Here is a 24,894-nt window from a genome sequence, read left to right as displayed (position 1 = left end):
AGTACTGAAGTATTCCTATTGGTGGGTAGATTACAACATAGTGCCCCTTGCATGCCCTGGTGCCTCCTGAACCCCACCACTGCCCCCTCAACACTGCAGACCAAATCCACGGCCTCATTATTAAGTAACAGAAACACTAATGTTTTGCACAGCAGCTCTCCAGGCTTCGTTCCCAACGAGCTCTCCTTTGAAAACAAATCACGTTGCCTGGGCAATGCCATTGGATTCCCCCAGCAAACTCAGAAGTCTGGGCTGTGCCCAACTGATGTGGTTGCCTGTGCAAGCTTCCATATCAACATAGACAGTGTTTTCCTAAGCAAAATATGGACAACTCTGGGTGCCCTGGCTCTCAGGGCAGCGGCAGCAGGTCCAGGAACCTGCCCAGTCACCAGTTCCCACACACGGCACAGGGACACAAGTCCTGACCTCCCCACCTCTGCGTCACAAGTGACACATGCCTCTTCCGCCTCCCGCCGGCTTCAGCGAGAAGAACTGTAGCCACTGCCTGTTTGAGAGTAAAGGCTGGGAGGGAGGCACGGGCCAGCTGCCATTTGTACCCCATCCTAATCCTCACTCTTGGAGGGCACGTGGTCAGAGGGCTTTATCTGGATGATCCTTGTCATCGCCACCTTACAGATGAGGACACTAGAGCTCAGAGCAGTTACTTAAAGCGTGAGGCTCAGAGCGAGGATTCGGTCCCAGGCGGCTGCTCTCAAACACCGTGTCCCTGCGCCTCTGCTCTGCTCGGGAAGATCGGGTTCGCGCTCCTTCGGTAAATGACTTCGGGGACAGTCGGTAGTGGAATAAGTGTCAGGCAGTGTTACAAGGGGGATGAAAAATCATTATAATTGCCGTTAGTTTAGCAAGAACTAGGGAGAATGAACAATATTGTTGATGGCAAGAGAAATTCTGTACTTGTTGGCATTATAAGTCACCGCATGACTACTTGAGGGAGAAACGTTGGAAGAACTTGACAGCTACCCACGTGGAACCAGGGCGAACTCATGGGACTATGTAGCTGCCGGCAGCTGAGATGGAAAGACCAAACCAACAATGGCCGCAAGTCAACAATTACTTGGAAATTAGAAGACTGACATCATCTTTGTGAAAATACATAGTGTTTGGTAAGCAGATCTATAACACCACGTAATTTAGCTTATTTAAGGAAAACAACATTAGAAATTATTTACATATTAATATATATGGCTGCAAGTGGTTAAATATTTTTAATATCATCTTTCCTAGGAAATAGGTAGGAAACTAAAAAAACTAAGCCACAAGAAGATAAAGTAACTTGAACAAAAGCACTGAAGGGGAAAATACCAGTTATTATACTAAATATATGCAGTACAACACACTGTATACACTATAGAAGAGAATGAGCAACTGCCCCCAACCTACAGGTCTGCAATTTGAGGTGTCAACAACCTTCTGTTCAGAGATCTCCTTAGGCTTAATATAATTTCTTCCACCAATTAAACATAGTTTGAGCAAAGTAAACATCTAATGAATATGGTTTGAATTGAATGGGATTCTCAACCTAATTTCTTTGGCCATTAGATCATGTAATTGCCATTTTGAAGGGTCATCAAGTGCCTTTATCAATTAGGAAAAAAGACCTATAGAATCACTGCTGTTTTCTAATCCTTATTTCCCAAGAACTTTAATTTCCACACTACCCCCTTTTGATAGTTATTTACATCTCCTAAATTGTCAAACTGAAATTAGACTCAGGATTCTTATGATGCAAATATGAGTGCTGATACACTTATTAAGATAGCTGAGTAAGGCTTCTGACACCATATAATCATATTGTTTATCAATAACTCTGAATTATTCATATACTGTCTTTAAATACTGTAAAGAAAGGGCTATTACTCAGGGGTGTTAAAATCTCAGTGACACAATATTTCAGGGCTAATATTCAGTATTGTTAAGAGAAACGCATAATACAATCACTCTATTATTTTCGAACAGCCAGTTCAATGCATAATATTATTCATAGAACACTTGAAAGGATCCTAAAATTATATAACTCAATCCATATAGCTTATGTCTAAGAAGACTGAGTTCCACAAAAATTCTACTGAGAAGTGGTATCCAACCAAAATTCATGAAAAAACTTCCATGTCAGATACTCCTCCGCAAGTGCAGGGTATAGTGATCGTTAATCCGTGCTCTGCATCCCTGCTCTGGATCCTTGCTCTAGAGCCCTGCTCTGCATCCCTGCTCTGGATCCCTGCTCTGGAGCCCTGCTCTAGATCCCTGCTGTGGATCAAGACTCCACAGAGTGCAAAAGAAGCAGAGGTGTCACTGGAGCCCAGGTCAGATAAATTCTAAAGTGACTGTTCTTTCATTTACCCTGATTTAACTACCTAAGGTCTCTTAAGAAAGAACCGCAAATGGGTCATCATAGTCTATCATAAGTTCCATCTTCACATTGTCCTCTTAGACCAAGAGCTTCTGACCATTTTTGGAGAAACGGACACCTTCATAAACGCACTCAGTCAACAGACACTTGTGGATCACATCTTCCACGTCCTGGCGCAGTGAGTTCAGGACACAGACCAGGAGTGACCTCCCGGAACTTATGCTACTGAAGAATGACAGCAAGCAAGAAAATGAGTAACACATTAAATAACGATGACATATAAAGTGCTCTGAACAGGGCAGGACAAGGTGTTCTGAGAAAGAACCATGTGTGACCTTTGTCATTAAGGAAGACCTCTGAGGAGATGACATGCGAGCTGAGGCCTAACTGTAAGAAACAGCTACCCATGCACAGAGGTTTCCGGTACAGCGCCGGAACACACACCGGATTCTGAAGGTGGGGAACAGCACGCCGTGTGCCTCAAGAACTCAAAGGGGGTCCACGTGGTGGGTGGGTGGGCATGGAGGGGCAGGCTGGGGCCAGACTGTGCAGAACTCTTCACGCCGAGGCCAGGGGTTCGGTTTGGCTCAGAGTGCTACAGAAACCAGCGGAGAGGGTTAGGCTGGAAAATGACAGAAGCCAATTTTCACTTGAAGTGATCACTCTCTTAAATCATGGTAGACTGAAGGACAAAATTAAGGAATTACAGAGAAGCTACTGCAGTGATCGAAAGTGAGATATCATGGTGTCTTCATCTAGTGCACAAGCAATACAAATGGAGAAAAGAGATGGTTCGAAATATACTTTACAAATAAAATTGATAGGGCTGGCAAATGAATTAGATGTGGTGAGTACATGAAGAAGGAATCAATGTAACCAGTTTTCTCGATTGAACCACTGGATCGATAGCCATCTCATTTTCTGAGACACAAAATAAAATCATTTTTAGGAAGATGGAAATGAGCTTAGGGTTATTTTTCAAGATTTTATTTATTTATTTTTAGAGAGAGGGAAATGGGGGGAGAAAGAGAGGAGGAGAAACACCAACACAAGAGAGAAACATCCATCGGTTGCCTCCCGGACCTGCCCCAACCAGGGGCTGAACCTGCAACCCAGGCAGGTGCCCTGACCAGGAAATGAGCTAGCAACCTTTCACTTGGCAAGATGACACCCAACCCACTGAGCCACACCAGTCAGGGCAAACTTAGTTTTGAAGGCATCACATTTGAGAGGATTGTGTTACATTCAATGGGCATGTCAAATGGAACTTCAAGAAGACGTGTGGAGTAGACTTGTAAAGCCAGGAATTGTCAGCCCAGACATGATATTTAAAGCCATGAGCTTGGATGAGCTCTTCCAACAAGAGTGGGCAGAGAGAAAACACAGCCAAATATCAGCCGTGGAGGAATACGCAGAAATCTGGCGTGGGGTGGGGAATGAGCAACACAAGACAGGGGGAAGCACTACCTGGTGAAGCAGAGGACCAGCAGGAAAGACGGCAAGACAGGAGAGCATTCCAAAAGAAGGGAACATAGAACACTTTGAATGCATTTGAAAGATTGAATAACAAAGAAAAAGGGGGGGGGAGAGAAAAACATCTTATGGATTTGGCATCAGAGAAATATTGGCACCATCAAAAAAGCAATTTCAGTGAATGGAGAGAGTGAAACCCAGATCAGAACAGGTTAAAATGACGAGGGGACATACTGTTTATACATAATACACTTTCTGGAAGTTTATTTAGCGTGAACACAAAACTAAGAATCAGAGCCGCAGTTAAGATACAGCTGGTGGTTCAAGAATATTCTCATTTGTCATTTTTTACAGACAGGAGCTATTAGAGCACATTTATGCTGATGAAAATAATCTAGAAGAAGGGGTGAAAATGTAGGAAAGGAGTCAACATCAAGTCCTTGCGAAGAAGGCAAGGGAAGGTTTCCAAAACATTCACGGAGGGTCTCACTTCGTAGATAAGAAGTGACACAGTTAGTGAAAACAAAAAAATGAATGAACGAGCCAAAAATACTTGCAGCACTAGAAAACAGCACATACGATAATAACGTTCCATGCAGAAAGAGAGAGAGAGGTTCCAGAACACGGAGCTAAAGGGGAACATACGGATGCCCTGGTCGGTGACTCCTAAACTCCACCTCAAGAACACAAAACTCTTCCTTCTGTTGTCCTCCAGGAAATTTCTCCCTCATTGGAGCTGTCACCGAGTCAACTCCTGGTCCGTGCTATGGTGCACTCCGGAGACACGACACCAACATCTTCCCACACTTTCCTCACCCTGCGAATGACCCGTGGCCTTCCTATTGCTGACATAACGGGCAACCGTGGGAGAGGACAGCGGATGGGAGCCACTGCCTTTCCTCTCTCCGCAACCTCCGCTCCCACCTGTTCTCCCTTCGTGTCTTCTCCCGGTCTTCTTGTATTAGGAGCAACCAGATCGTTCATTTTCGTGATTTTTTTCATGAGCATCACTAAAAACATCAGTTATCTTTATCTACTCAGACATCTCCTCTTCCTGTTTTACCCCTTCACCTGGCCTCATAGCTTTAATTACTACTGCCTATCCATGCTGACATTTCACAAGTGTCTCGCCGGTAGCCCAATCTCCCCCACAAGCTCCAAACTCACTTCCTACTTAGCTTTTGATGGGGCATTTCCAGCTGGGGGCCTCATGAACACCCCGAATGTAAGAGCTCTACAACTAAGCTTGTCACGTGCCCACCCCATCCGCAAATCAATTCATGCTCCCACATCTAATTGGGTTTGTCCAGAACACAATCCTGCTTTATTCTGGACTCCTCTGTCTTTAATCCAACGGTTCACTACACCGTGTCAATATTGTGTCCTTCAAATTCATAGTTACCAATTTTGTTTAATTCCAATATTCCTATTAGCTCAGATCCCCATTATTTCTTGCCTAGATTACTAAAATAGCCCCTGAAATTTCCTCCATATCTTCAATATTGCTACTCTTTTTTTTAAGATTTTATTTATTTATTCTTAGAGAGGGAAGGAGGGAGAGAGAGAGGGAAATATCAATGTGCGGTTGCTGGGGGCCATGGCCTGCAACCCAGGCATGTGCCCTGACTGGGAATTGAACCTGCAATGTTTTGGTTTGCAGCCTGCGCTCAATCAATATTGCTACTCTTGAACTCAATGGTATTCCCTCCGAACAGTAGCCAGAATCATATATATTCTGCTTAAAATAGATTCATGCCTCCCTCCCTCCCCCAGTGACTGTGACGATAAGATGCTCAACTGGCAGCATGGCCGACGAGAACCTCAGAATCTAGTCCTGCTTATCTCTGGGATCTCGTGTCTTCCTTGCTATGCTCCCTCTCACTCACATTCTTACGCGCACAGAAGGTGCTCACTCACCTCCTAACTACCCCCACCTCCACTTAGACCACTCCCTGGAGTCTCAGTTTAGCTGCCACCTCTTCCAGGAAGCCCTTTCTCTAACCTCTCCCTCTCTCTTTTATTCCTCACTACACAGAGCTAGTTGGAAAAGTGCACTGGCCAGGAAGGTTTCCAAGGGGGATCAATATATACGCAAAACTAAAAGTAAATTCAGTGGGCTGGAGAAAGTATACTTTCCAAAAAGTCTATTCACCACGCTTCCTCTTGCGGAGAGCACCAGGTGAGATGGTAACGGCTGGGCAGCTAGTCCTGTTCTGAGGACGGATTCTGGTCCGTGCAGGCTCATCTGGCCAACGGGGGAGTACCATTTTGGGCCCGGAGCTACACTATAGGGGTAACAGAGGAGGGCGGACGACCTCTACCAACATCCTCGTCTCCTCTGACTGTACACACTGCCATCTGAGTGAAAGCTGGACAAACACAGGAATGCAGCCCCCGCCCCGCCCTGCCCTCGCCTCTGTGCACCACTAAAACAGCAGCACTGCTCTTCTCTGTGGTTTCCTGTGAACCTGCTGTCTCCACCGCCAGAATGCAAGGTCAGGGCCTACGCCCTGGATGCAGTTTATTCCATCTATCTATCATCTGTCTATCTATCTAGCTATCTAGCTATCTACCTACCTACCTTCCTCTCTCTCTCTCCCCTTATTTGACAGATGAAAATATTAAGAGAAATTAGGTGAGATGCCCCAAATCACACTGCATCAAGGCTGATTTTAAAACTAGACTGTCTGACTCCACTGTTCACAGAATTCTCAGTAACTATGCTGCCCCTGAGTAGCTCCCTCCCACTCTAAACTGAAAACTTGAGTTAAAATGGGCCTCAGGACGATAAAATGCCATTGGTTTCTCACCTCCTCAGTTCCACCACTGCCCCCACCCCCGCCCTCAGCTGCACTCTGAGACCTTAGCTTCCTGTACGTTCTGCAGGGAGAATGAAGGGCGGGATACACACCCTGAAAAGACTTGGAGATCTTATTGACCACATTTGTTGGTTTATTAAGAAAAAGCTGATGTGAAACAGAGGCAGCTGAACTTTATTCTTTGTGAATAGGGACAACCCCTGTGAATCAGTGGGAAATCAAAGCCGGCATCGGAAACAGAGCTCTGCAGTTCTGCAACACTCTGCTACTTGCGCTCCGAAATACTCACTTCTCTTGGCGATCTCGAGCCCCCTTCTCGAAATGTTGGTTTACATCTGAAATTAATCTGTCATTTAAAAAGAAAAGTGTGTCATATTAGGGATAAGCATCAGATTGGAATGAGTTACCTAAATAAACCAACAGTGACAGACATTGAGACTACAAAACAAAACCCCCGAAGAAGGAGGAACAAAGTGTACCACTATTCTTAGTCTTTTGAAATCATCACCTTAATAATCTACAGAAATCCCAAGTGATTCTATACCTCCCATCCATGTTTCCTCAATTTTATTGACAGGATCCAAGTATCTTTAAACAACAATGCTCTTAGACCATAAATGTGATAAACAGAGACAATACAGAGTCAAGGGAAAAGTGTAAGGCAGCTGAAATCACCCATCTACATTTCAGATTTTAAAAGAGGGAAAATATAAACTTGGGAAATTTTCAATACGATGATAACAATTCACACACACACACACACCAATTATTGTGTATGTGAGTATTCGGTGCTGCCTTTCTTTCAGACAGGGAGGTCTCCCGGTCATTTCCATCTCCTTTAGCTACATGGTTGGCTGAAAGGAGTGTAGAAATGAAGGGGAAGGGTAGATGGGGTTGGGAGAGGAGATGACATATTGAGCCGTCATTCCCACAACTGGAGACCATTGGTCATGTGGCCGTAAAGCTCAATGAATGTAGCGGCAGACTAACATAATCCAACACCTTTACCCACGGCAGCTCAGGAACATAGGTAATGCACAGAGACTCACATGTGGGACGGGAGAAGGAAGCCAGAGAGGAGAGAGGACAGCAGGCAGCTCTCTAGGGGAACCTCTCCCTCTCCCTGCTCCCCAGAGGACAGATAAAGGGGCTGGGCAGGCACCACTGGTTCGCTGATGGTGATCCGGGAGGAAAGACCCAGCCGTCCCCGGCTGTCCCTCCCAGCCCCACCGCAGGAGAGCGCTGGGTGAGCAGCACCCCAGAGCTGCCCCTGGCCTGGCTCACTCCCTTGCAGCCACTCTTGGAAGAGGTAAACTCACAGTGGTCAGACACAGCTTAATAATTTCAAAAAAAACCTATGGAATTTTTTTCTTTAAGAGAAAACATCTCGTGGGAAAGTCTATGACTGAATAACAACCCTCGCTGTTGTGAAGAAAATTAGTGCGTACACGGCTTTTTCTCTAATTTCATCGTTCCTTCTTCCGAGAGCCAGGGTTACGTGATATCAAATGAGACATCAGCACACAACAGAATGCGTGAACCTCAGGCACTGTCTCTCCATTACTGATCTGGTAATAATGTTGGACTTCCCGTTTTTCCACAGGGCACTGTTTTCAAGAAGTTGGAAATAGAAATTGACACCTGGTCTTGGGAAGTCCAAACACTTGCAAGGTAGCAAAATTTGCAGCAGGTGGCGCTGTCTCACCTTTTCTAGCTGCTCGATGCAGGCGGTGTGGACGACGATCTTACAGACCGCGCACTTCCTCCTCAGGGCCGACTTCTACAACATTCAATTGAAAATACAAAAAGAAATGTTAACATTCTGTTCTAGAGAAGCCCTCGGTAGTAAATAGAGTATGTGTAAATACAGCAACCGTTGCAACTGTTTATATTAGGAAACAAATGTAAATTTTAATCTTAACCATTCAGTAACACGATAAACTTCAACAGCAATGCCGACTCACCAAGTAGCTCCACAACCCCATGACTTAGGGCGGCCTAGATCTTCTCTTTAAAACATAATAATTAGACTACCAGCTATATAGTGAGTGTATAATATAAACCAGGCTCTTTATTCTAAGCTTCATATCCTAAAAATGTAGGCATTATTATCCTTTTTTTTTAACTTTAATACTTAAGGGGCAAGGCCAACCCACATTTAAAGTTAGGCATAATTTCAAAACAAGCATTCTTCCCCTGCTGCCAAAGAGTCTGCCTTTCAAGGGGTCCATCAGTTTAGGCTCCTGTCCCAGGCACCAGTCTATACGAAGCGACTTGGGTTTCTGCCCAAATCTTCAAGACAGCAAGAAGACAAGGCTAACTCTTACACCCAGCAACCGCAGCTAACGTGGCTTAGCACGTGCTGTCTGCCGTGGGTCCCTGCACGCACTTCCCAAATAGTCACTGATTTAACCCTCACGGCCCTGAGAAATAGGGACTATTCTTACTCCCGTTTTACAGATGAGAACACTGAGACCCCGTGAGGGATATGCCTCGGGCCACATAGTCAGGGTCCACAGAGCCAGGCCATCTGACTCCAGGGCTCAGGCTCATAAGCATTACACGGTTTGGCCTGGCAGGCCACACCAGTTTAAATCCACAATAAAAATACTCCTGGAGGCGTACCTTTTCCCTGACAGTGAAAACAAGCGGGGAGAGGGGGAGAAATGGGTGGGCTCTGACCCCTCCCTGCCAGTGTAAAGTCTAAGCTGGGAGTGCTCACGCCCCTCCGCAGAGCAGGCGTGAGAAGGTGGCTCTGCATAAATAATCTGGGGTCTGAGCACTGAAAGCAATTTGCTGCAGCAAAGCCCGTCCATGAAACAGTCTATCAAGGCTTCTGAGTGGGAAAGGCCCTGCATCCCTACCCTTAAGAGCGGCACTGGTATAGGCTGCCACAACATCCCCGTTTCTGGTGTGTGGCTTTCTGGCTGAGGTGTCATTTTGGGGCCAACTGTGGCAGGGAGATGAAACAGAATACGGATTGCTCCCACCAAGGAGAATGGAAGGGCCAAAGAGCCACCTTGGAAAGGGCGGTCTCAGGAAAGAAACTGTAGCCTCTGCACCCCCACCTCCTCATCCCCGCTCAGTGCTCCTCATTCGACACAGGTCACCCTCAGTGTTACCAGCCACCAACCCGGGACCCAAGAACATTGCTGCACCGCAGAAACTGAACTCCAAGCCCGCACAGTCTACACGCCCCCCTGCATCTGCTTCCGGGTGCCGCAGGGACTCCTGGCGTCCCTCTCCCCGGGAAAAGAACACATTCTCCAACATTAAATCAGTTTGGCCGTCAACTGATTTTGCAAATAAAAAACGTTAAGGAACACCCAAGGATCTCGCTACACTACTGAAAAGTGCCTTGGCTCTACTACTAAAAAGAAAGAGGGGAGAGGAGGACAGGAGCAAGTGGTAGTGATGGTAGTTGTAATAACAGTAGCAGTAGCAGCAGCAGTGGCATCACTCACAGCAACAATAATAAAATTCTGGCTTGCAAATGTCCACGAGCAGAGTGCCCATAAGCAAATGATTGTTGCTCTCCTGTTTCCTCTGGGTCTTCTGGTGCAGATGGCTGTGTGGCACCACCTGCAGTAAATGCATGGGGCACCTGAGTCACGTTGCTAATCAGAGTGACAGCGATGCTAAGGAAACTGGATTTGATTCCAGTCTACTCGATCAATAGCCACAAGAGCCCTGGTAGGGTACAGTGCAGACAGCACGGTAGGCCCCAGTGATGGGCTGTGACTTAAGGATGCCTGAAAAGCCTTCTTCCTCACCAATAACTCTCGCCCTGGTCTAGCTCTGTGCCTGACCTTGAGCTTGGCTTCAAGTTTTCTGGAGCACCAGGGACTCAGGGAGGCTTACGTCAGTTAAGTCACGGAGGATGGTGGGAAGGGCCCCGAGCAGGCTCAGAGGCCCATGGGCACTCGCTGAAACCACAGAACCTCTTACCCTGGCTGTGTTCTGTGCCGGGAGTGCAAGGCGCACATTTTGCACAGGGATCTGGGCCAGGAGAGTCCGAGGATTACCGGGTTCATGTTATCGCAGGGGTAACACTACCCTGGGTTCAAGTGCAATGTTGGACAGATGGTAATACCTGAAGTAGAGTGCCTTAAGTTGTAAAACTAATCTTATTTAAACAGTGTTGAATTTTAAAAGACTCTCATAAATATATTACATGCTTCTGTGCCTTTCGAGGCAGAATAAATAATCCATACTCTGAATGTTCCTTCGTAGACACTGAAATGGGATGCATTTTACTAGAAAGAACCCTGTCCCTTTCATTTCCTGTCCTTCTGCCACCCCAGACATCCTTTCAGCGTCACTGTGCCTGTCTTTGGTCGCCCTCAAATTCCTAAGTGGCACTTTCTAAGCTGTTCATAATATGAGAAGCATAATTAAGGTTTATAATCACATATGCAAAATCAAGTAAATGCACTCTGAGCGAAGGCCTTGGTTTTATTTTTTTTTTCTGGTAGCAGTGAAATCCATGGATTTCAGTTCCTCAGCTGATGGAACCTGTCCCGGTGGATCAGAAGTCTCACCTGCCCACTTTGTGGTTTCTGACTGTTTCAATTGGTCAAAGTCATTCAAAGTAGCTGTATAATAAGCTTCTGAGCAGAAATTGCCCAAAAACATATAGAACTTTTGTGCTTGGTTGTGTTGCAATTTTTATTTGCAAGATTCAAACTAAATGTAACCCTGACTGGTGAGGCTCAGAGAGTGGGGTGTCATCCCGCAGGCTGAAGCGTTGCTGATTTGATTCCCAGTCAGGGCGCATGCCTGGGTTGCAGGCCGGATCCCCGGATGGGGGCTTGCGAGAGGTAGCCGGTCAATATTTCTCTCGCATTGATGTGTCTCTCCCTCTCTTTCTCCCTCACTTCCCCTCTCTCTAAAAATAAATGAATACAGTTATTTAAAAAAAAACTAAATACAAAGATAAAATGCAGGAATCAAGTCATTGTAAATACTGTAAGCACTCACTTTTTCTTAGAAAATTCTCATTCAAGCCAATCCTTCATTATAAAAAGTGACAAATCAAGAAAAGTCATTAAAATTAATTTAGTAGGTTGCTATTTTATTTTTCTTCATATTGGGGCTGAGTTGTTATAGAATCTAGCAAAAAAACAATTTTTAAAGCAATAAATATGACCTGGGACCAAACAACACTTAAGAAATCAAATGATAAAAATGTAATAATTCACTTTCATCAATGAATGTAAAATCCAATTAGGCTCCCTACTCTACATACCAAGCGACTTTAGTGCCCTTACTAAGGATTTCCTGATCTGGTCAAAGGAGATGCATTAGTTTCTCATAGTGGTGCAGGACACACCTGTGACCACTGACAACACAGGATGTAGTACAGATCATACCCCACCACATCACGGCCAACATGCACTTAAATAACAACAACTGCGGTGAGATGCCGTGCTTTAGGATGGTGGGTGTAATCCAACCAGCAGGCCTCATGGTAACTGGAAAAGAGAACATTCAAGTTCCACTGCCCTATACGCTGCCCACGCTGCGGACACTGCTGGCATTCAAAGCACTAACAGTTCTTCAGCAAACTTCAGGTCATATCTAGCACGAGAGTAGGACTGTCACAGCCTCAGACCCCGGAGCTGGGGCTGGGGGCCGGGACAAAAGAAAAACAGAGACAAAAGAAAAACAGAGGCAAGCCACGGTAGAAAATGAGTAATTGTCCCTGATAAAGAGTTTACTATCTCGTCCTATCACACCCACCCACTTCCTCTGGTCACAAGTCCCTGATCCACAGTACCACCAAGAAAACTGTTTTTTCTTTGGTTGAGCAAGAGATGTGATTTGTGCTAAGCAGCAAGGAATATTTGCTGGTAGTCGGTGCGACTCGATACAACAGATAGAAAAAGAGAAAGGAGGGAAGGAAGGAAGGAAGGGAAACCTGACTCACAGAACTCTGATCTGTGAGAGTAGCTGGGCCTCCCTCAAGCCCAAGGGAACTGAAGTTGACTGGCATCCTTTGTGGTCTGAAGCTGGGCCCCAAGAAGCATGCACAAAGAAGGCCTTTCCTCTACCCAGTAAGGTACATGCCAAACCTTATTTGTCCCTGAAATGGGACAGGTTATCCTGTCTGCAGACTACCTCTCTCCTACTGCATTCTTAAGGACACTCCTGTGCACACAGCTGAGCTCCAAAGTGGAGAAGTAGGAGGAAATACTTAGCCCTCAGAGGCCAGAGCCTGCTGCTGGCAGAACCAAGTTCGGGACTTGTGGCATTTCACTCCAGAATTGCCAGACCACGGGCTCCCGGAACTAATGCAAGGAGTCACGTCTTCCGTTAGTCCCACCCCTATTTCTATAATGAGGCCACAGTGATGGAAAGCTGAGTGCCCAGGGGCTCTAGGCAGGAACCCAACCAAACCTGGCATGGGGAAGGACAGAGAGAAGGCCCCGAGGGGAATGCACCAGGAGGACCACTGGCTGGAGAAAAGCTGGGAAAACAGGGGCTGAGGAGGTTGGTGGGACAGACTTACTAACTCAAGCTCCTACCAAGCTGTCCTCTCCCCAGTGATTTCTCAGCCCCTTCATGGTTCCCAGATCAGAAGACTCTTGTTGAAGAATAAAACTAAGGGAGGGCTGGGGATCAGGCAATGGGGAAGTAGCAAGTGAGGTGAGAATAATCTTATCCTGGCTTCTTGCTCCCTCGTGGACACAACGCTCAGCCGACAGAGGCACTTGGGGGAAGGGGTAGGGGTGATGGACAGCAGGGCACAGACAAGGATGCCTTTTTTTTTTTCGTTCCTCTCCAAGGGTCGGGTGAATGGGATGCTCAGCAGGGCAGAGGAGAGGGAGCCTCCTAAGCCTTCGGAGTGTCGGGAATGCGGCGCCCTTTCAGTGGGATTGCCTCTATGGGCCCCAGGAACCAGACCGTTGTTGCTGTATAATCCAAGGCAAATGAAAACAAGAGTCCTTTGATTTATTTAAACACCTCATTAGAAGAAATGACAAGCATACTTGGCAAGCTCTGCTGCTCCGGGGAGCCTGGGATGCAATCTGTAAATTGGTATTAGGGAAAATAAAGAATGATGTTATCTGGAAGTTCCAGTCATGTGACTTCGGGGCTGAGGCGCAGCCGCCATTGCCACTCACGTTGCCTTTCCTTTTCCCCAGGCAGATACAGGGCATTTCGGATGGCGGTTAGCTGAAGTTCCAGCACACCCCCATTATGGCTCCTCGTGACATCGGTGTGTCTCTCGGTGACAACAGATTTCATGATCCCAGCCCAGGGAGCAGAAGTGCCCCAAGGCTGTGGTCCAAGGGGACTCTCGGAGACCTCCGCACGGGGTCTCTACCACACGGAGACCTCTCCGTGTGCCAAAGTCCCCAGGGCTCAGCCCGACTACTGTCGGTCCACAGTGGAGAGCAGGTCTTCCTTTGTCAAGGTGCCACGTGTTGGTGCCATGTGTCCTCTGGACAGACAAGCGCTTGGTGAGGGCTGAGTCCCTCTGACATGCACCCTTACCATTGGCACGCTGCATACCAAACAACGCCAAAAGTATCTCAGAATATGCAGAAGAAGGAGGAGGAGCAAGAACAAGAGGAGGCTGGGAAGGCGGCTCACGTCAACTAGCGCACAAACCACACGGTGCTCAGTGGTATGCCGACGTGCCCCGGTCTGCATATGCCGTGATCTGGTGTCCTGCGTAAGCGGATTTTCCATGTCCCTGCAACGGCCTGTTAACCACTGACCTTTCCAAAGTGTGTTTTGGACATTTATTCAATAAATAACATTCACCACTGCTATGTGTACAAAACAATGCTAAGTACTGTAGAGGAAATACAAAGAAAGGAACTTCTGTCCTTCCCGGGGAAAGCTGGTAAGCCCTGTGAGGAGACAAGGACTCAAAAGAAAAGGTCATTCACAGAAGAAGGCCACGCACAGATAAATGCAAAGTGAACAGCTCAGACAATAAGTGCTATAATTCATAGGAGGGTAAAACCTCCGAGTCAGGAAAAAGGACCTCAGAGAGAAAGCAAATTGTCGGACTGGGCCTTAAAAGATGTACACTTTGAAGAATTGAGGACACTCCAGCAGGGAGAAGACCCAAAGTCACTTTACACAGTGGTATTGCTGCTTCCTAAAAGGCACTGAGACTTGGTCTGGCATGTCCAATAGGAAACAGTCACCAGACTCACAGGTGTCCATCTGCATGAGTTGCTGGGCACCAGGTGTGGCAGGTGAATGTGGAAGCTTCTGTGTGTGTGTCTGGTTGGGGGACCGGGTGCAGGAGGGTGTCCACGGGTGTGAGGAGTAGGGAGCACTGGCTGTTAAGAAGCCAGAGGAGCTGTGTCATCAGGGCCTGCAGAGAAATGGCCCAGCAGACCCCTCCTGCGAGGCCCACTGGAGAGCTCCAAGAAGACGGAGAGCTCCAAGAAGATGGAGAGTCCTCTGTGGGTGTCCATGTGGTTCTAATCCAACGCCAAGAACGTGCCTGACCATTACAGAAGCTTGACCGACGTTCTGCAAGGGAGGGAGGGAGGGAAAAAGAGGAGGCTGTGGAGATGGACTTCCTCCCACTTCAGCCCCCAACCTTGGGTGCCTTTGGGATTACACAACCAAATCCCTGGTGGGACAGAGGCATTCCCACACAGGCAGTCCCGGAGGAAGAGGTGAGGGGGCACCCCAAGAGTTTTGAGGGGTGGAAGACCTCTACAAACAGTAGAGGAAAATCAGGGAAGAAGCTTCATGGTGCTTATAGCTGCACTTCTGGTTTTGTGAGCACAAGTGGGGCGTCTTTGGGGAGCCCCAGAAATACCTGATGGAAAGGCTATTTGGCAGAGGGATGAGCTCTTACATAACTGGTAGAGGTGAGAACAGGAGGCTGTTACTGCTGCTCACGTAAGCCCACCCATGTCTATGGGCTAATTAGACCTTGGATTATTTATTTGGGAAAGAGCTGCAGGATGGGAAGAAACATGCTGGACAGAATTGGGGCCAGCAAGTAGGCCAGGCTTCATGAACAGAAGTCCCGGTTGGGTGACGCAGATTAAGCTAGAAAGGCGGATAGGAAAAGTTCTTAAATTTAGACTGAGACACAGGCATTTGAACCTAGCAGGTTATGAGGCACGCGTAGAGTTTTTGAAACTTGCGTGGCCACACGTTATCACTTAACCTGGTGGCAGTAGGTAGCACTGGCCTATTTGAAAACAGAAGGCTAAGGATAAGAGAAATTGAGATGAGAAATTTATTAATTCAGTCAACCAAACAATACTGAGTTCCCAGGCACTGGGGGTCTGACAGCGAACAAAACATTATTAATTTTTTTAATCTCATGGAGCTTACATTCTGATGGGAGAGACGGACAATAAACAAGGCAAATATAGTACCTAAATGTTAACAAATAAGTGCTCAAGAGGAAAATGAAAGTGGGAACGAGGAATAGGAAATTGAATCAGAAGTAGGGGAAAGCTTACATTGAAGGTAGGTTGGCCAGGAAAGGTCCCACTGAGAAGAGACATTTAGGGAAACACCGGAAGGAAGTGTGGCAGTTTGCCATGTAGATATCTGGGGGAAAAGCATTCCAGCTAATGGAACAGCAAGTGCAAAGCCCAAGCACATGAGGACCTTGGGAGGTTCGAGGAGTAACAGAAGGAGTAGAGTGAACTCGGAGAAGATGAGCCCAGATAATAATGACAGGCCAGATCACACGGGGTCCTGCAGGCCATGGTTAAGACACTGGATTTATTTCTGAAAAAGAGTAAGTAAGCAGAGTCACACCGACAATTCACACACTGGGCAATCAGAGCCTGAACTGGAGTGACAAGAATGGATCAGAGAAGAAGGCAGAGATACAAGAGTGATTAACTGATACGATGGACCTCCCTCTCCAGCCCCATGCAGGTTCCCCTAAGGGAAACTAACACACACTTCTCGGACCTGGGCCCTTCGTCTTTCAAGGGAGTACCCGACAGCCAAGGATGGCTTCCCTCCCACACCTTGGTCAGCTTGTGGCTGTGGGCGTGGGCTGACTGCCCAACCCCTGCTGTGTGACGGTTGGGATTTGCCTGTAAGTACTACAATAAAGCTCACTTAATTTGCTCTTCAAACAGCATGGTTTGTTCTGTTCTAAGGAACACATTCCCCGAAGCAATATGCATAGGAAGTGTTGGTGCTTCCAGAGTCAGCTCCGCTGAGTCATCTCGGATACGGATACGCCTGTAAATCTAGCGGGTGAGCAAGGCCCACCTGCGCCCGGGCTCAGAGAATGCATGCCACAGCTCCCTGAGAGACACCAGGAGAAGGAAGAAAAGTGCATTCTTGCCATTGTTTGGATGCGAATAAAAGCTTTCCATTTCCCTGGCAGCCAGTGTAATTTATACCTTTCATTTGAAGAGAATGAAAATCGAAACCCTACTGCAAATAGCTAAGGGAAGGGAGAGGGCTCTGGGCTGACTGCGAGAACTCGAGAGACACGGGAAACCTCTCCTCCTCCGGAAAATCGGCCAATCAGCACTCACGTGAGAACCAATCTGGCAAAAAACGAATCGCTAGAACCAGGGTTCATTCACAGCTAAAGGTGGTGGCTGGTTACAAAGAATGATACTTCACTGTGTTTATCCATTAAATTAGAATTGGAAAAAGCTATGGTCAGAATGGCACAGGATTCCTTTTAAAGGGAAAAAAAGGTACATGGGTCTCAACAGTTTACTTTTCTATCCAAGTTTGTACCAAATCATTACCTTTAAGAGTGATTTGAAAGTGGATATGCCGGTGAATTTATTTATTTTTTTTACTGAGAAGAAGGCATTAGGACTCGCTGATGGGCTTCAGGAGAAATCTACACGTGAATGTTAGAAATATACATGGGACTCGACTGGCTAACTAGTGCACCTCGGTACTATCTTCTGTTAAGTCTACACAAAATGCAGGTAGTGTTACTGATACATGAAACAAAATGTATTGCAGCTGTGACTTATGAAAATATGGCAATGGCCTGATCAATCCACATGGCTGGCACAGGTTTAATGGAAAGACACCCACACAATGCTTCTTTCAAGGCTGGGCTGGCAACCATTGAGTGGCCCGAGATTGGTACACTGCCGGAGCTTCCTTCTTCCGCCTCCTCCTTTCTGTCATACATTAAAAAGGGATTTGAGCCTAGGGAACTCAAAGAAACATTTAAAACTCCACAGTTCTATTTCCCACTCCTGGTTCTCATTTCACCCAAGGACACCTCCATGCTTATTATTATTATTTCCGTAAGTATTACTCTGGCTTCTGCACTCTGTCCCTCTCATCTCTTGTTTCCACTTTGTATTTTCTTCTGCTCCTTGTCTTTCTCTCTTTCTAAAAAAATTCTCATTTGTTTCCTCTCCGCTTCCCAGCCTTGGTGCCCGCTCATATGACCAGGGCCGGTCAATAGCTTTAACTGTATCACGCGCTACCTTCCTGTTTGGTCTTTCCAGCTGCTTTTGTGGCTGCTCCCCATTCATTTTCCCCATTCATGTTTATACTCTCTGCAAAGTTATCTCACTGCAAAGTTGCCAAGCAGCTAACAGTAGAGTAATGTATGCAAATACGATGACACGTATACAGACTTACAAGCAGAAATCCACACAAGTAGGGCCCCCCACACAAACACGGGTGTATGCACGAATTTCAAGCCGATAACCATGAATGAGGATGGGCTGGATGTACAACAGAAGTCGTAATGAAGACAGCAGGAAACAATGTCTCGGTGTTGTCTTAATGACTCTCTCTAGTTCCAAGGTAGTATATTAAGGGCACAGCAGAGATCTGAGGCTTAATATACAAGAAATGCCAAAGTTTGTCCTTTAATCCTTGCTGGTGTAATAGACATAAAAACCATCTTACCTGCAGTATGAATCCTAAAACATTCTCATTATCCATTTACTTTGTGGAAATAGATGGAAATGTTTTTGAAAGGTCACAGCTTAAGATTTCTAAACAGTAATTACAGACATCTTGTAATTTTAATCTCGAAGACTGTAGCTACAGAAAAACCCACATTGAGCCATGGTAAATTAGCTATCTTTTCACTGCCATTCCCTACATCCCAAGCTATTGGCGATGTAATGAAGACAGAGACACCCAGTCAGTCTCACCCAGGAAGGACACCATTTCAGTCACGTTTCACACAACACTGTATCCCCAATTGGCAATGTGGTTCTCACTCCCATACACACACCTGTCCACACTGTTTTCCCCAAGCACGGGGTGACCAGCGTACTTACCAGGAGGTGGGCCGAATGATATACACTTTAAGAGCACTATAAACACAGCTCACTTCAACCATGCAAGGTGGGTGCCATTCACCCACTTTACAGTTAAGGAGCTGAGACCCAATGAGATTGAGCAACTTGACCAAGATGGATGAGTTAGAAGTAGAACATAGGTCTTTCTGAAGCAAAGCCATCTCTTTTGACCTAACTTATTACTTCCCTCTCATTGTCTTTACTAGTGACAGATTAGGGGAACGAGACTGATGAACAGATGAACATATTTGACATGACTGCTTTAGAAAATCTATTCTCATGAGAGGCCCATGGGGACAGACTAATGACAACCGTGCTGTGACCACCTGAGCCAAGAGCGGAAACCAGCTTTCTACCTCGAAAAGAGCCAAACAATTGGGCTGGACAGGGCTTAAAACTCCACAGTAGCCTGCTAGTAGTAAGTGTTGAATGTCTGTGTGAAGAGCCTTAACAATAAGGCAGGAATTCAAACATGCTGGATTTTAAGTATAAGGTACTTAAACGGCAGGACTGATCCGGTGACAGGTGTCTGTGTGTGTCTGTGTGTCTCTCTCAACAATCGTGTCAGTGAGCTCATTCATTCATTTCAAAAAAAATGGCAGTCCCTGTTCTGAGTTGGTGCTGAGGACTCAGGAGAGGACAAGGCCAAGTCCATGAGTGCAATAGAGCTTATGTTCTGCTGGTAAAGGCAGACCAGTGAGTGAGAGATATTGTTTTTAAATAATGGGAAATAGATGGGCTATGAAGGATCAAGAGCATGCAGGAGGGGCACAGAGCGGACGACAGCCTGAGAGCCACGCTCGTTGTTACACCCCAGGAGATCCAGCCTGTCTTTTGTCCAGTGAGACAGGTGATGATGACTAAGGATCTATGAGGTTAGCCCTCTGGCACTGCCTTCTGGGTTTCAGTTTCCGACAACCCACTGGAACCATTTTCACTCACGGGAGAATGGCTGCAGTAACTAATTTCTATCGAATGTCTGTGACTTACCACATTGTCAATGGCTACATATGCATTATCTTAGGTTTCACAATAACCGTAAGACGCGGGTATTCCCCACATTTTGTAGCTGTGAAATTGAGGCTGAAAGAGGTTGAAACAGTGGCCGTGGTCATACAACTAGAAAATCTCAAAGCCCGAATTTAAAGCCCAGTCATTTGATCCCAAAGCCCACACGCCTCCTGGATTGAAGACATCAGAGCAGCCTTCTCCATTTCCTTGTATCCACCTGGTATATGAGGTAGGCAACAACAGAAAACCCCTAAGAGACACACCAGCATGAGGGCCAGCAGTGGTTCTGGGTAACTGCTAACACAAATAGTGCCTCAGCCAAGGTCGGGGCCTCCAGCAGTGAGAATATTGGGTAAACTCTGTTGTTCTGGGTCCCTGGCACTGAGGAACACTAGAAAGGGAAGCGTTTCTATCCACCTGGGCATCGCCTAGGTGACACGTAAACCCTATGCTGAATCAGATGCAAATGATTTTTATTAAATACCAGGAGTGTCCCACACAAACATTACCCACGCACAAACACATAAATACAGCCTCGATCTGAAATTCTTCTCTAAGAATAAAGTCTCTCGCACACACACACATACACTTGGCTTAATGAACGTTTAGAATAAAGGCAAAAAAATGGCACAAAGATACAGAAAAGGTATGAAGCTGGATGGTGATTAAGCATCTCTGACTTCCTTTTCTTTACCATTAAGGAGAAGTAAGCAGCAGCCTCCAATGACCACCCAAAGTGGCGCTGTTATTAATCAACATTGGGAAGTCCTAAAAAAAATGCGCTGTGTGGGCATTTCTCAAACGCTTTTCCAATGAACACTGAGATCCCACAAGATGTCAACAGATGTTCTGTGGGCAAAATAATAGATTCAGTGATCCTCATCGCCCCCCAGAACAAAGCAGGAAATCCTGCCCACCCCACACCCTTCCCAGAGCTTCATAATGCACGTTTGCACATTAAAGGCGTTTGGCATTTCCCGAACTTATTTGATCCCAAGACTCTTTTAATGAACAATACCCCATATTGTTTTTATGTGAGTTGGATGCTCTCTATGATTTTTTTAAAAAGTGGCCTTGCAAATAGACAATGGTGCCATTGATACAGGGTCACTAGGAAGAAGTGACAGAACCCTAAGGCTCCTTGAGCTCCGTACCCTAGCACTGTCCCTACTGCATAAAGCAGACAGAATCGGTATCGCATCCTCCTCAAGTCGATGGTCAGCACTGTACGCCCAGTAATTAGTTACAACAACAAGGACGAGAGTTGTAACAGTAACCATGGCTAGCGTATCCTAAGAGCCTGCCACATGCCAGACACAGTCCTAAGTGTGCCCTTGAATGACGGCATGGAGATGCTGACCACCTGGCCAGACATGTTATGGGCCACACCACTTGCACCCATAGGAACACCCCACTCCCTCCGCTCTTACCCAGCAACTAGGGGAAGGAGTTGAGAGTCTGTCTGTGCCAATGCTTTCTGAAAACTACTTCTGTTGATGGCTATGCTCTCCCTGAATCATCTTAACTCATTAGCTCCTCCATATCCTAATAGTGGGAGAGGCCTCTGGCAGCCAGCAGCCTTGGCAGCTCCTGGAGATGGCCTCTTCAAGGCTGGCACCCAAACAACTCAGAAAGCTGGCTGCGCTGCCCGGGCTCTACTGCCACCCTCGTGGTTCCCTCTGACAGCCGCACCCCGCCCAGCTACGCTGCCATCTGGGGGTGTGGACTGTCAATCTGCCATGCAGGACCACAGGTGTGTGAGGGGCAGAAGCAGGTGGTCTCGGTGCATTCTGACGCTCCAGTCCAGTGGTGTGCTCTGCAGTGCATGCCCGCCAGCCCCGAATGCGTATATGGGCATAAAGCCCCAGCAGCGTGCGCTAGGCACCGCTCCTCTAACCTGCGTGCCCAGCGCACAGGTATACACACCAGCTTGCATCCCGTGTGCCCATCCTCCAGAGATGAAATAGACAGGTTGGACCAGATTCAGAATTTGGTTTTTGTCCAATGACCACAATAAGGCTTCTGACCCACCAGTAAGAAGACACAGTGCGTGAGCTGTTTTCTAGAATGGGTCACTTAGATATGTCACACTCGGTCGGTCCCACTCATGACCTAGTGAGACTACAGATATTAAACGCAACAGCAAAATGACAGGTGAATCGCTCAGAGTCTCCGTGTTGGAGTTAGAACACCCCAAACAAAAGGCCTTGCTGAAACCCAAGTCCAACGAAACTAATACCAATGAGCTCATTCAACTTTGCGACACTGGAAGCAGCAACAGGAAATAAGGAGGGAGGACACTGACATGTGTGAGCGAAAGCAATCCTTGTACCAGTTCAGAGAAGCAGATGTAATCTTCATCATTTCACCTAACCTGAGCCCAGAAAAGCAGGGCGGGGCTAGGGTTTCATCCAGATGTATTTGTCCCCAGACCTGCCTGGTTCCTCGCTCTCCACTCCTTCCACCCCATCACACAGCCTCCCTGATGCAATTCATTCATTTATGCAGCAAAACTACATTTGTGAAACTGCCAGCAATGCTGGAAAACAGCTCAGAATGGAGGGCAAGTGTGACAGGTGGGGTTGGCCATCTTTGCCAAACATTACCCACTAGAGGAGGCCGTTCCGTGTGGTGTGGGCCCAGACAGGACCCACACCCATGGACAGGTTCTCCCGTGGGGAATCAGGCCTGCACTGTACCTAGGCCGCTTTGAGACTTGCTTTTGCTAAACCTTCCTCACCCTGAATTGAGGCAGCAAATGTTTACTGCATATCTTTAAAGTAACTCCCTAAAATCTATGCTAAACTTTCCAAGGATGAGTGTAACCAGTTCAACCACTTTTCCCTTTGCATTTGCAAATATCCTTCTTCTGTGATGTGATTAACGGCACCCTCTCCTTTGTTTTCTGTAAAAGGTAACCACCTAAAGCGAACGTCTGCATAGTAAATGAAGACATCATGTAATATGCCCAGAAAAGCAATAAAAGCCTGTCAAGGCAAGTGTTGGGGCGCTCTCCTCTTGAGAGAGTGGCCATGCCATCCCTTTTCCTCCACGGGACTTGGCAGTCCATGTGAATTCGTTGTGTCTCATCCACAATGTTGTGACCCCCATCAACCCACCAGGAAAAGATGAAAGCAAAACACACAAACAAAACAGTAAGGAAAGCAAACAGCACCCCTTAGTCTACCCACACAAAAAAAGGTGACATCAGCACATTTAAAAATAGAGAAGGCAGAGCCAGAAAGAGCATTCTGGAGTCCGACAGTTCCTTTTCTTCTCTTGTCCAGCCTGTGCATTTTTCACCCATCTGTCCAGCTGCTCTCTTCCCTGCCGCTCTCAGCCCCGGGCACCCCGCTGCCTGTCTGCTCGCTTATCCAGAAAGCCTCATACCTCTCAGCCAAAATCCTCAGTCAAGACCCACTTGAATGCCCCTCTGTGTGTGCATGCATCTGCGAGCCTCATGCAGGTATCTGTACGGTCACAGAAGGTAACTCACCTTATAGCATGGCTGCACTGTTCGTTTCCTAGGTGTGCCCTAGCAAAGGACTGCAAGCTGGCTGGCTTAAAGCAACAGAAGTGCATTCTCCCACAGTCTGAAACCAAGGGGTCACAGGGCTGGCACTCTCTTGAGGGCTCGGAGGGAGGATCTGCCCACGCCTCTCTGCTGGCTGCTGCTGAGGGTCTGCAGCCCTTGGCTTCCCACAGCACCACTCCGATCTCTGCCTCTGTCCTTACATGGCCTTCTTCCCCGTGTGTCTATCTCAGTGCGTCCTCTCCTCTCATAAGGACACCTGTTGCACTGAATCCAGGGCCCACCCTGCTCCAACGGGATCTCACCTTAACTAATTACATCTGCAACAGCCCTATCTCTAAATGGGGCGGCATTCCAAGCTACCTGGGGGTTAGGGCCTCAGCATCTGTTTCTGGGCCATACAAGTCAACATGTAGCAGCTACTGGATGGCAGGTGCCAGGAGCAGGCCCCCTGCTGTGGTGTGACACTCTCTTTATGCAGCAGATCAGTGGCTCTCCACCCGCTCTGTGTGACCACACACAGAACCATCCACAGAGCTTGTTTTTTCTATCAGACTCATGCCCGGGGCCACTCACCAGAGGTTCTGATGTCATAGCTCCAGGCTGGGAACAAGCCTTTTGAAAAAAAAAAAAAAGTGGTTTCATAAGCGACTGCAATGCTCATCTAGAAATAAGAGTCACTGAGGTTGATCTTAACAATGATTTAAATTAGAAATGGAGGCCGATCTTCACAATAATTTAGTTTAGAAAAAGGCGAAACAATAGGTCCAAAGTTCACTCAGCGCACAGAAGGAACAGCAGGATTCAAGCCCAGGTCTGTCTCACAGCAAGTCCGCTTCCTTCCTACTACCCCGTTGCCTATTGGTGTCAACATGCGTTTAGGCAGGTGTGACTACGGCCATGTGTGTCACATATGGTTCAGGCAAGTGTCTTAAGTGCAAACTAGGCGTGCACTGGTATGTGCTCTGTAGATTACTAGCGGAGGCATGAGTTTCTTGGGGGACAAACATTGGATGAACATCTTTGTACATCCTGTCAACAAAGCATGAGAATAATTTCTACCACTAAACTGCGAGGTTGTCACTTACAATTCACTGTCACTCTCAGCACTGTCTGAACTGCCTCGTATGGCGCACTCAGCCCATAACACTTACAGAATAAATGAATGAACAAATGTCTAGCCAAATCAACAGCACCACAAACAAGACGGGCCCTAGCTGGAATTTTATTTAATTTTCTCCTCATCGTCATGTAGGGAAACAGCAGTCCTTCTGCTCCAATTTCATTATTTTTGCATCCTTTTCTCCTTTTTTAGACCAGAAAAAGAAACAGTTACTAATTTGGGTACTGTCACTGATTTGAAAATAACTTCAGTCCCATTAAATAACTGCTCACAGATATTCTACTGTACTAAATGTTGCCACTAGAGAAACG

At 46.8% G+C, this 24,894-nt stretch overlaps 1 protein-coding gene across 2 annotated transcripts in view; it reads right to left on the bottom strand.

Annotated features, from left to right (window-relative positions):
- Positions 1 to 24,894, bottom strand: part of DGKI (diacylglycerol kinase iota) — a 403,697-nt gene that overhangs the window by 223,852 nt on the left and 154,951 nt on the right. For both annotated transcript variants that reach the window (XM_045855648.1, XM_045855646.1), the window contains 2 exons: positions 8,369 to 8,443; positions 6,953 to 7,009 (listed from right to left, as the gene is read on the bottom strand). Coding sequence is in view for 1 of the 2 variants with exons in the window: in XM_045855646.1 (XP_045711602.1) it covers positions 6,953 to 7,009; positions 8,369 to 8,443 (132 nt within the window). In the remaining variant the exon portion in view is untranslated. The remainder of the gene's footprint in view (positions 1 to 6,952; positions 7,010 to 8,368; positions 8,444 to 24,894) is intronic.

Source organism: Phyllostomus hastatus, unplaced genomic scaffold (genome assembly GCF_019186645.2).
Source record: "Phyllostomus hastatus isolate PE091 unplaced genomic scaffold, TTU_PhHast_1.1 phas_scaffold_114, whole genome shotgun sequence".
Lineage (NCBI taxonomy): Eukaryota > Metazoa > Chordata > Mammalia > Chiroptera > Phyllostomidae > Phyllostomus > Phyllostomus hastatus.
Note: the sequence above shows the minus strand (reverse complement) of the source record. Positions and strands in the feature narration are given on the sequence as shown.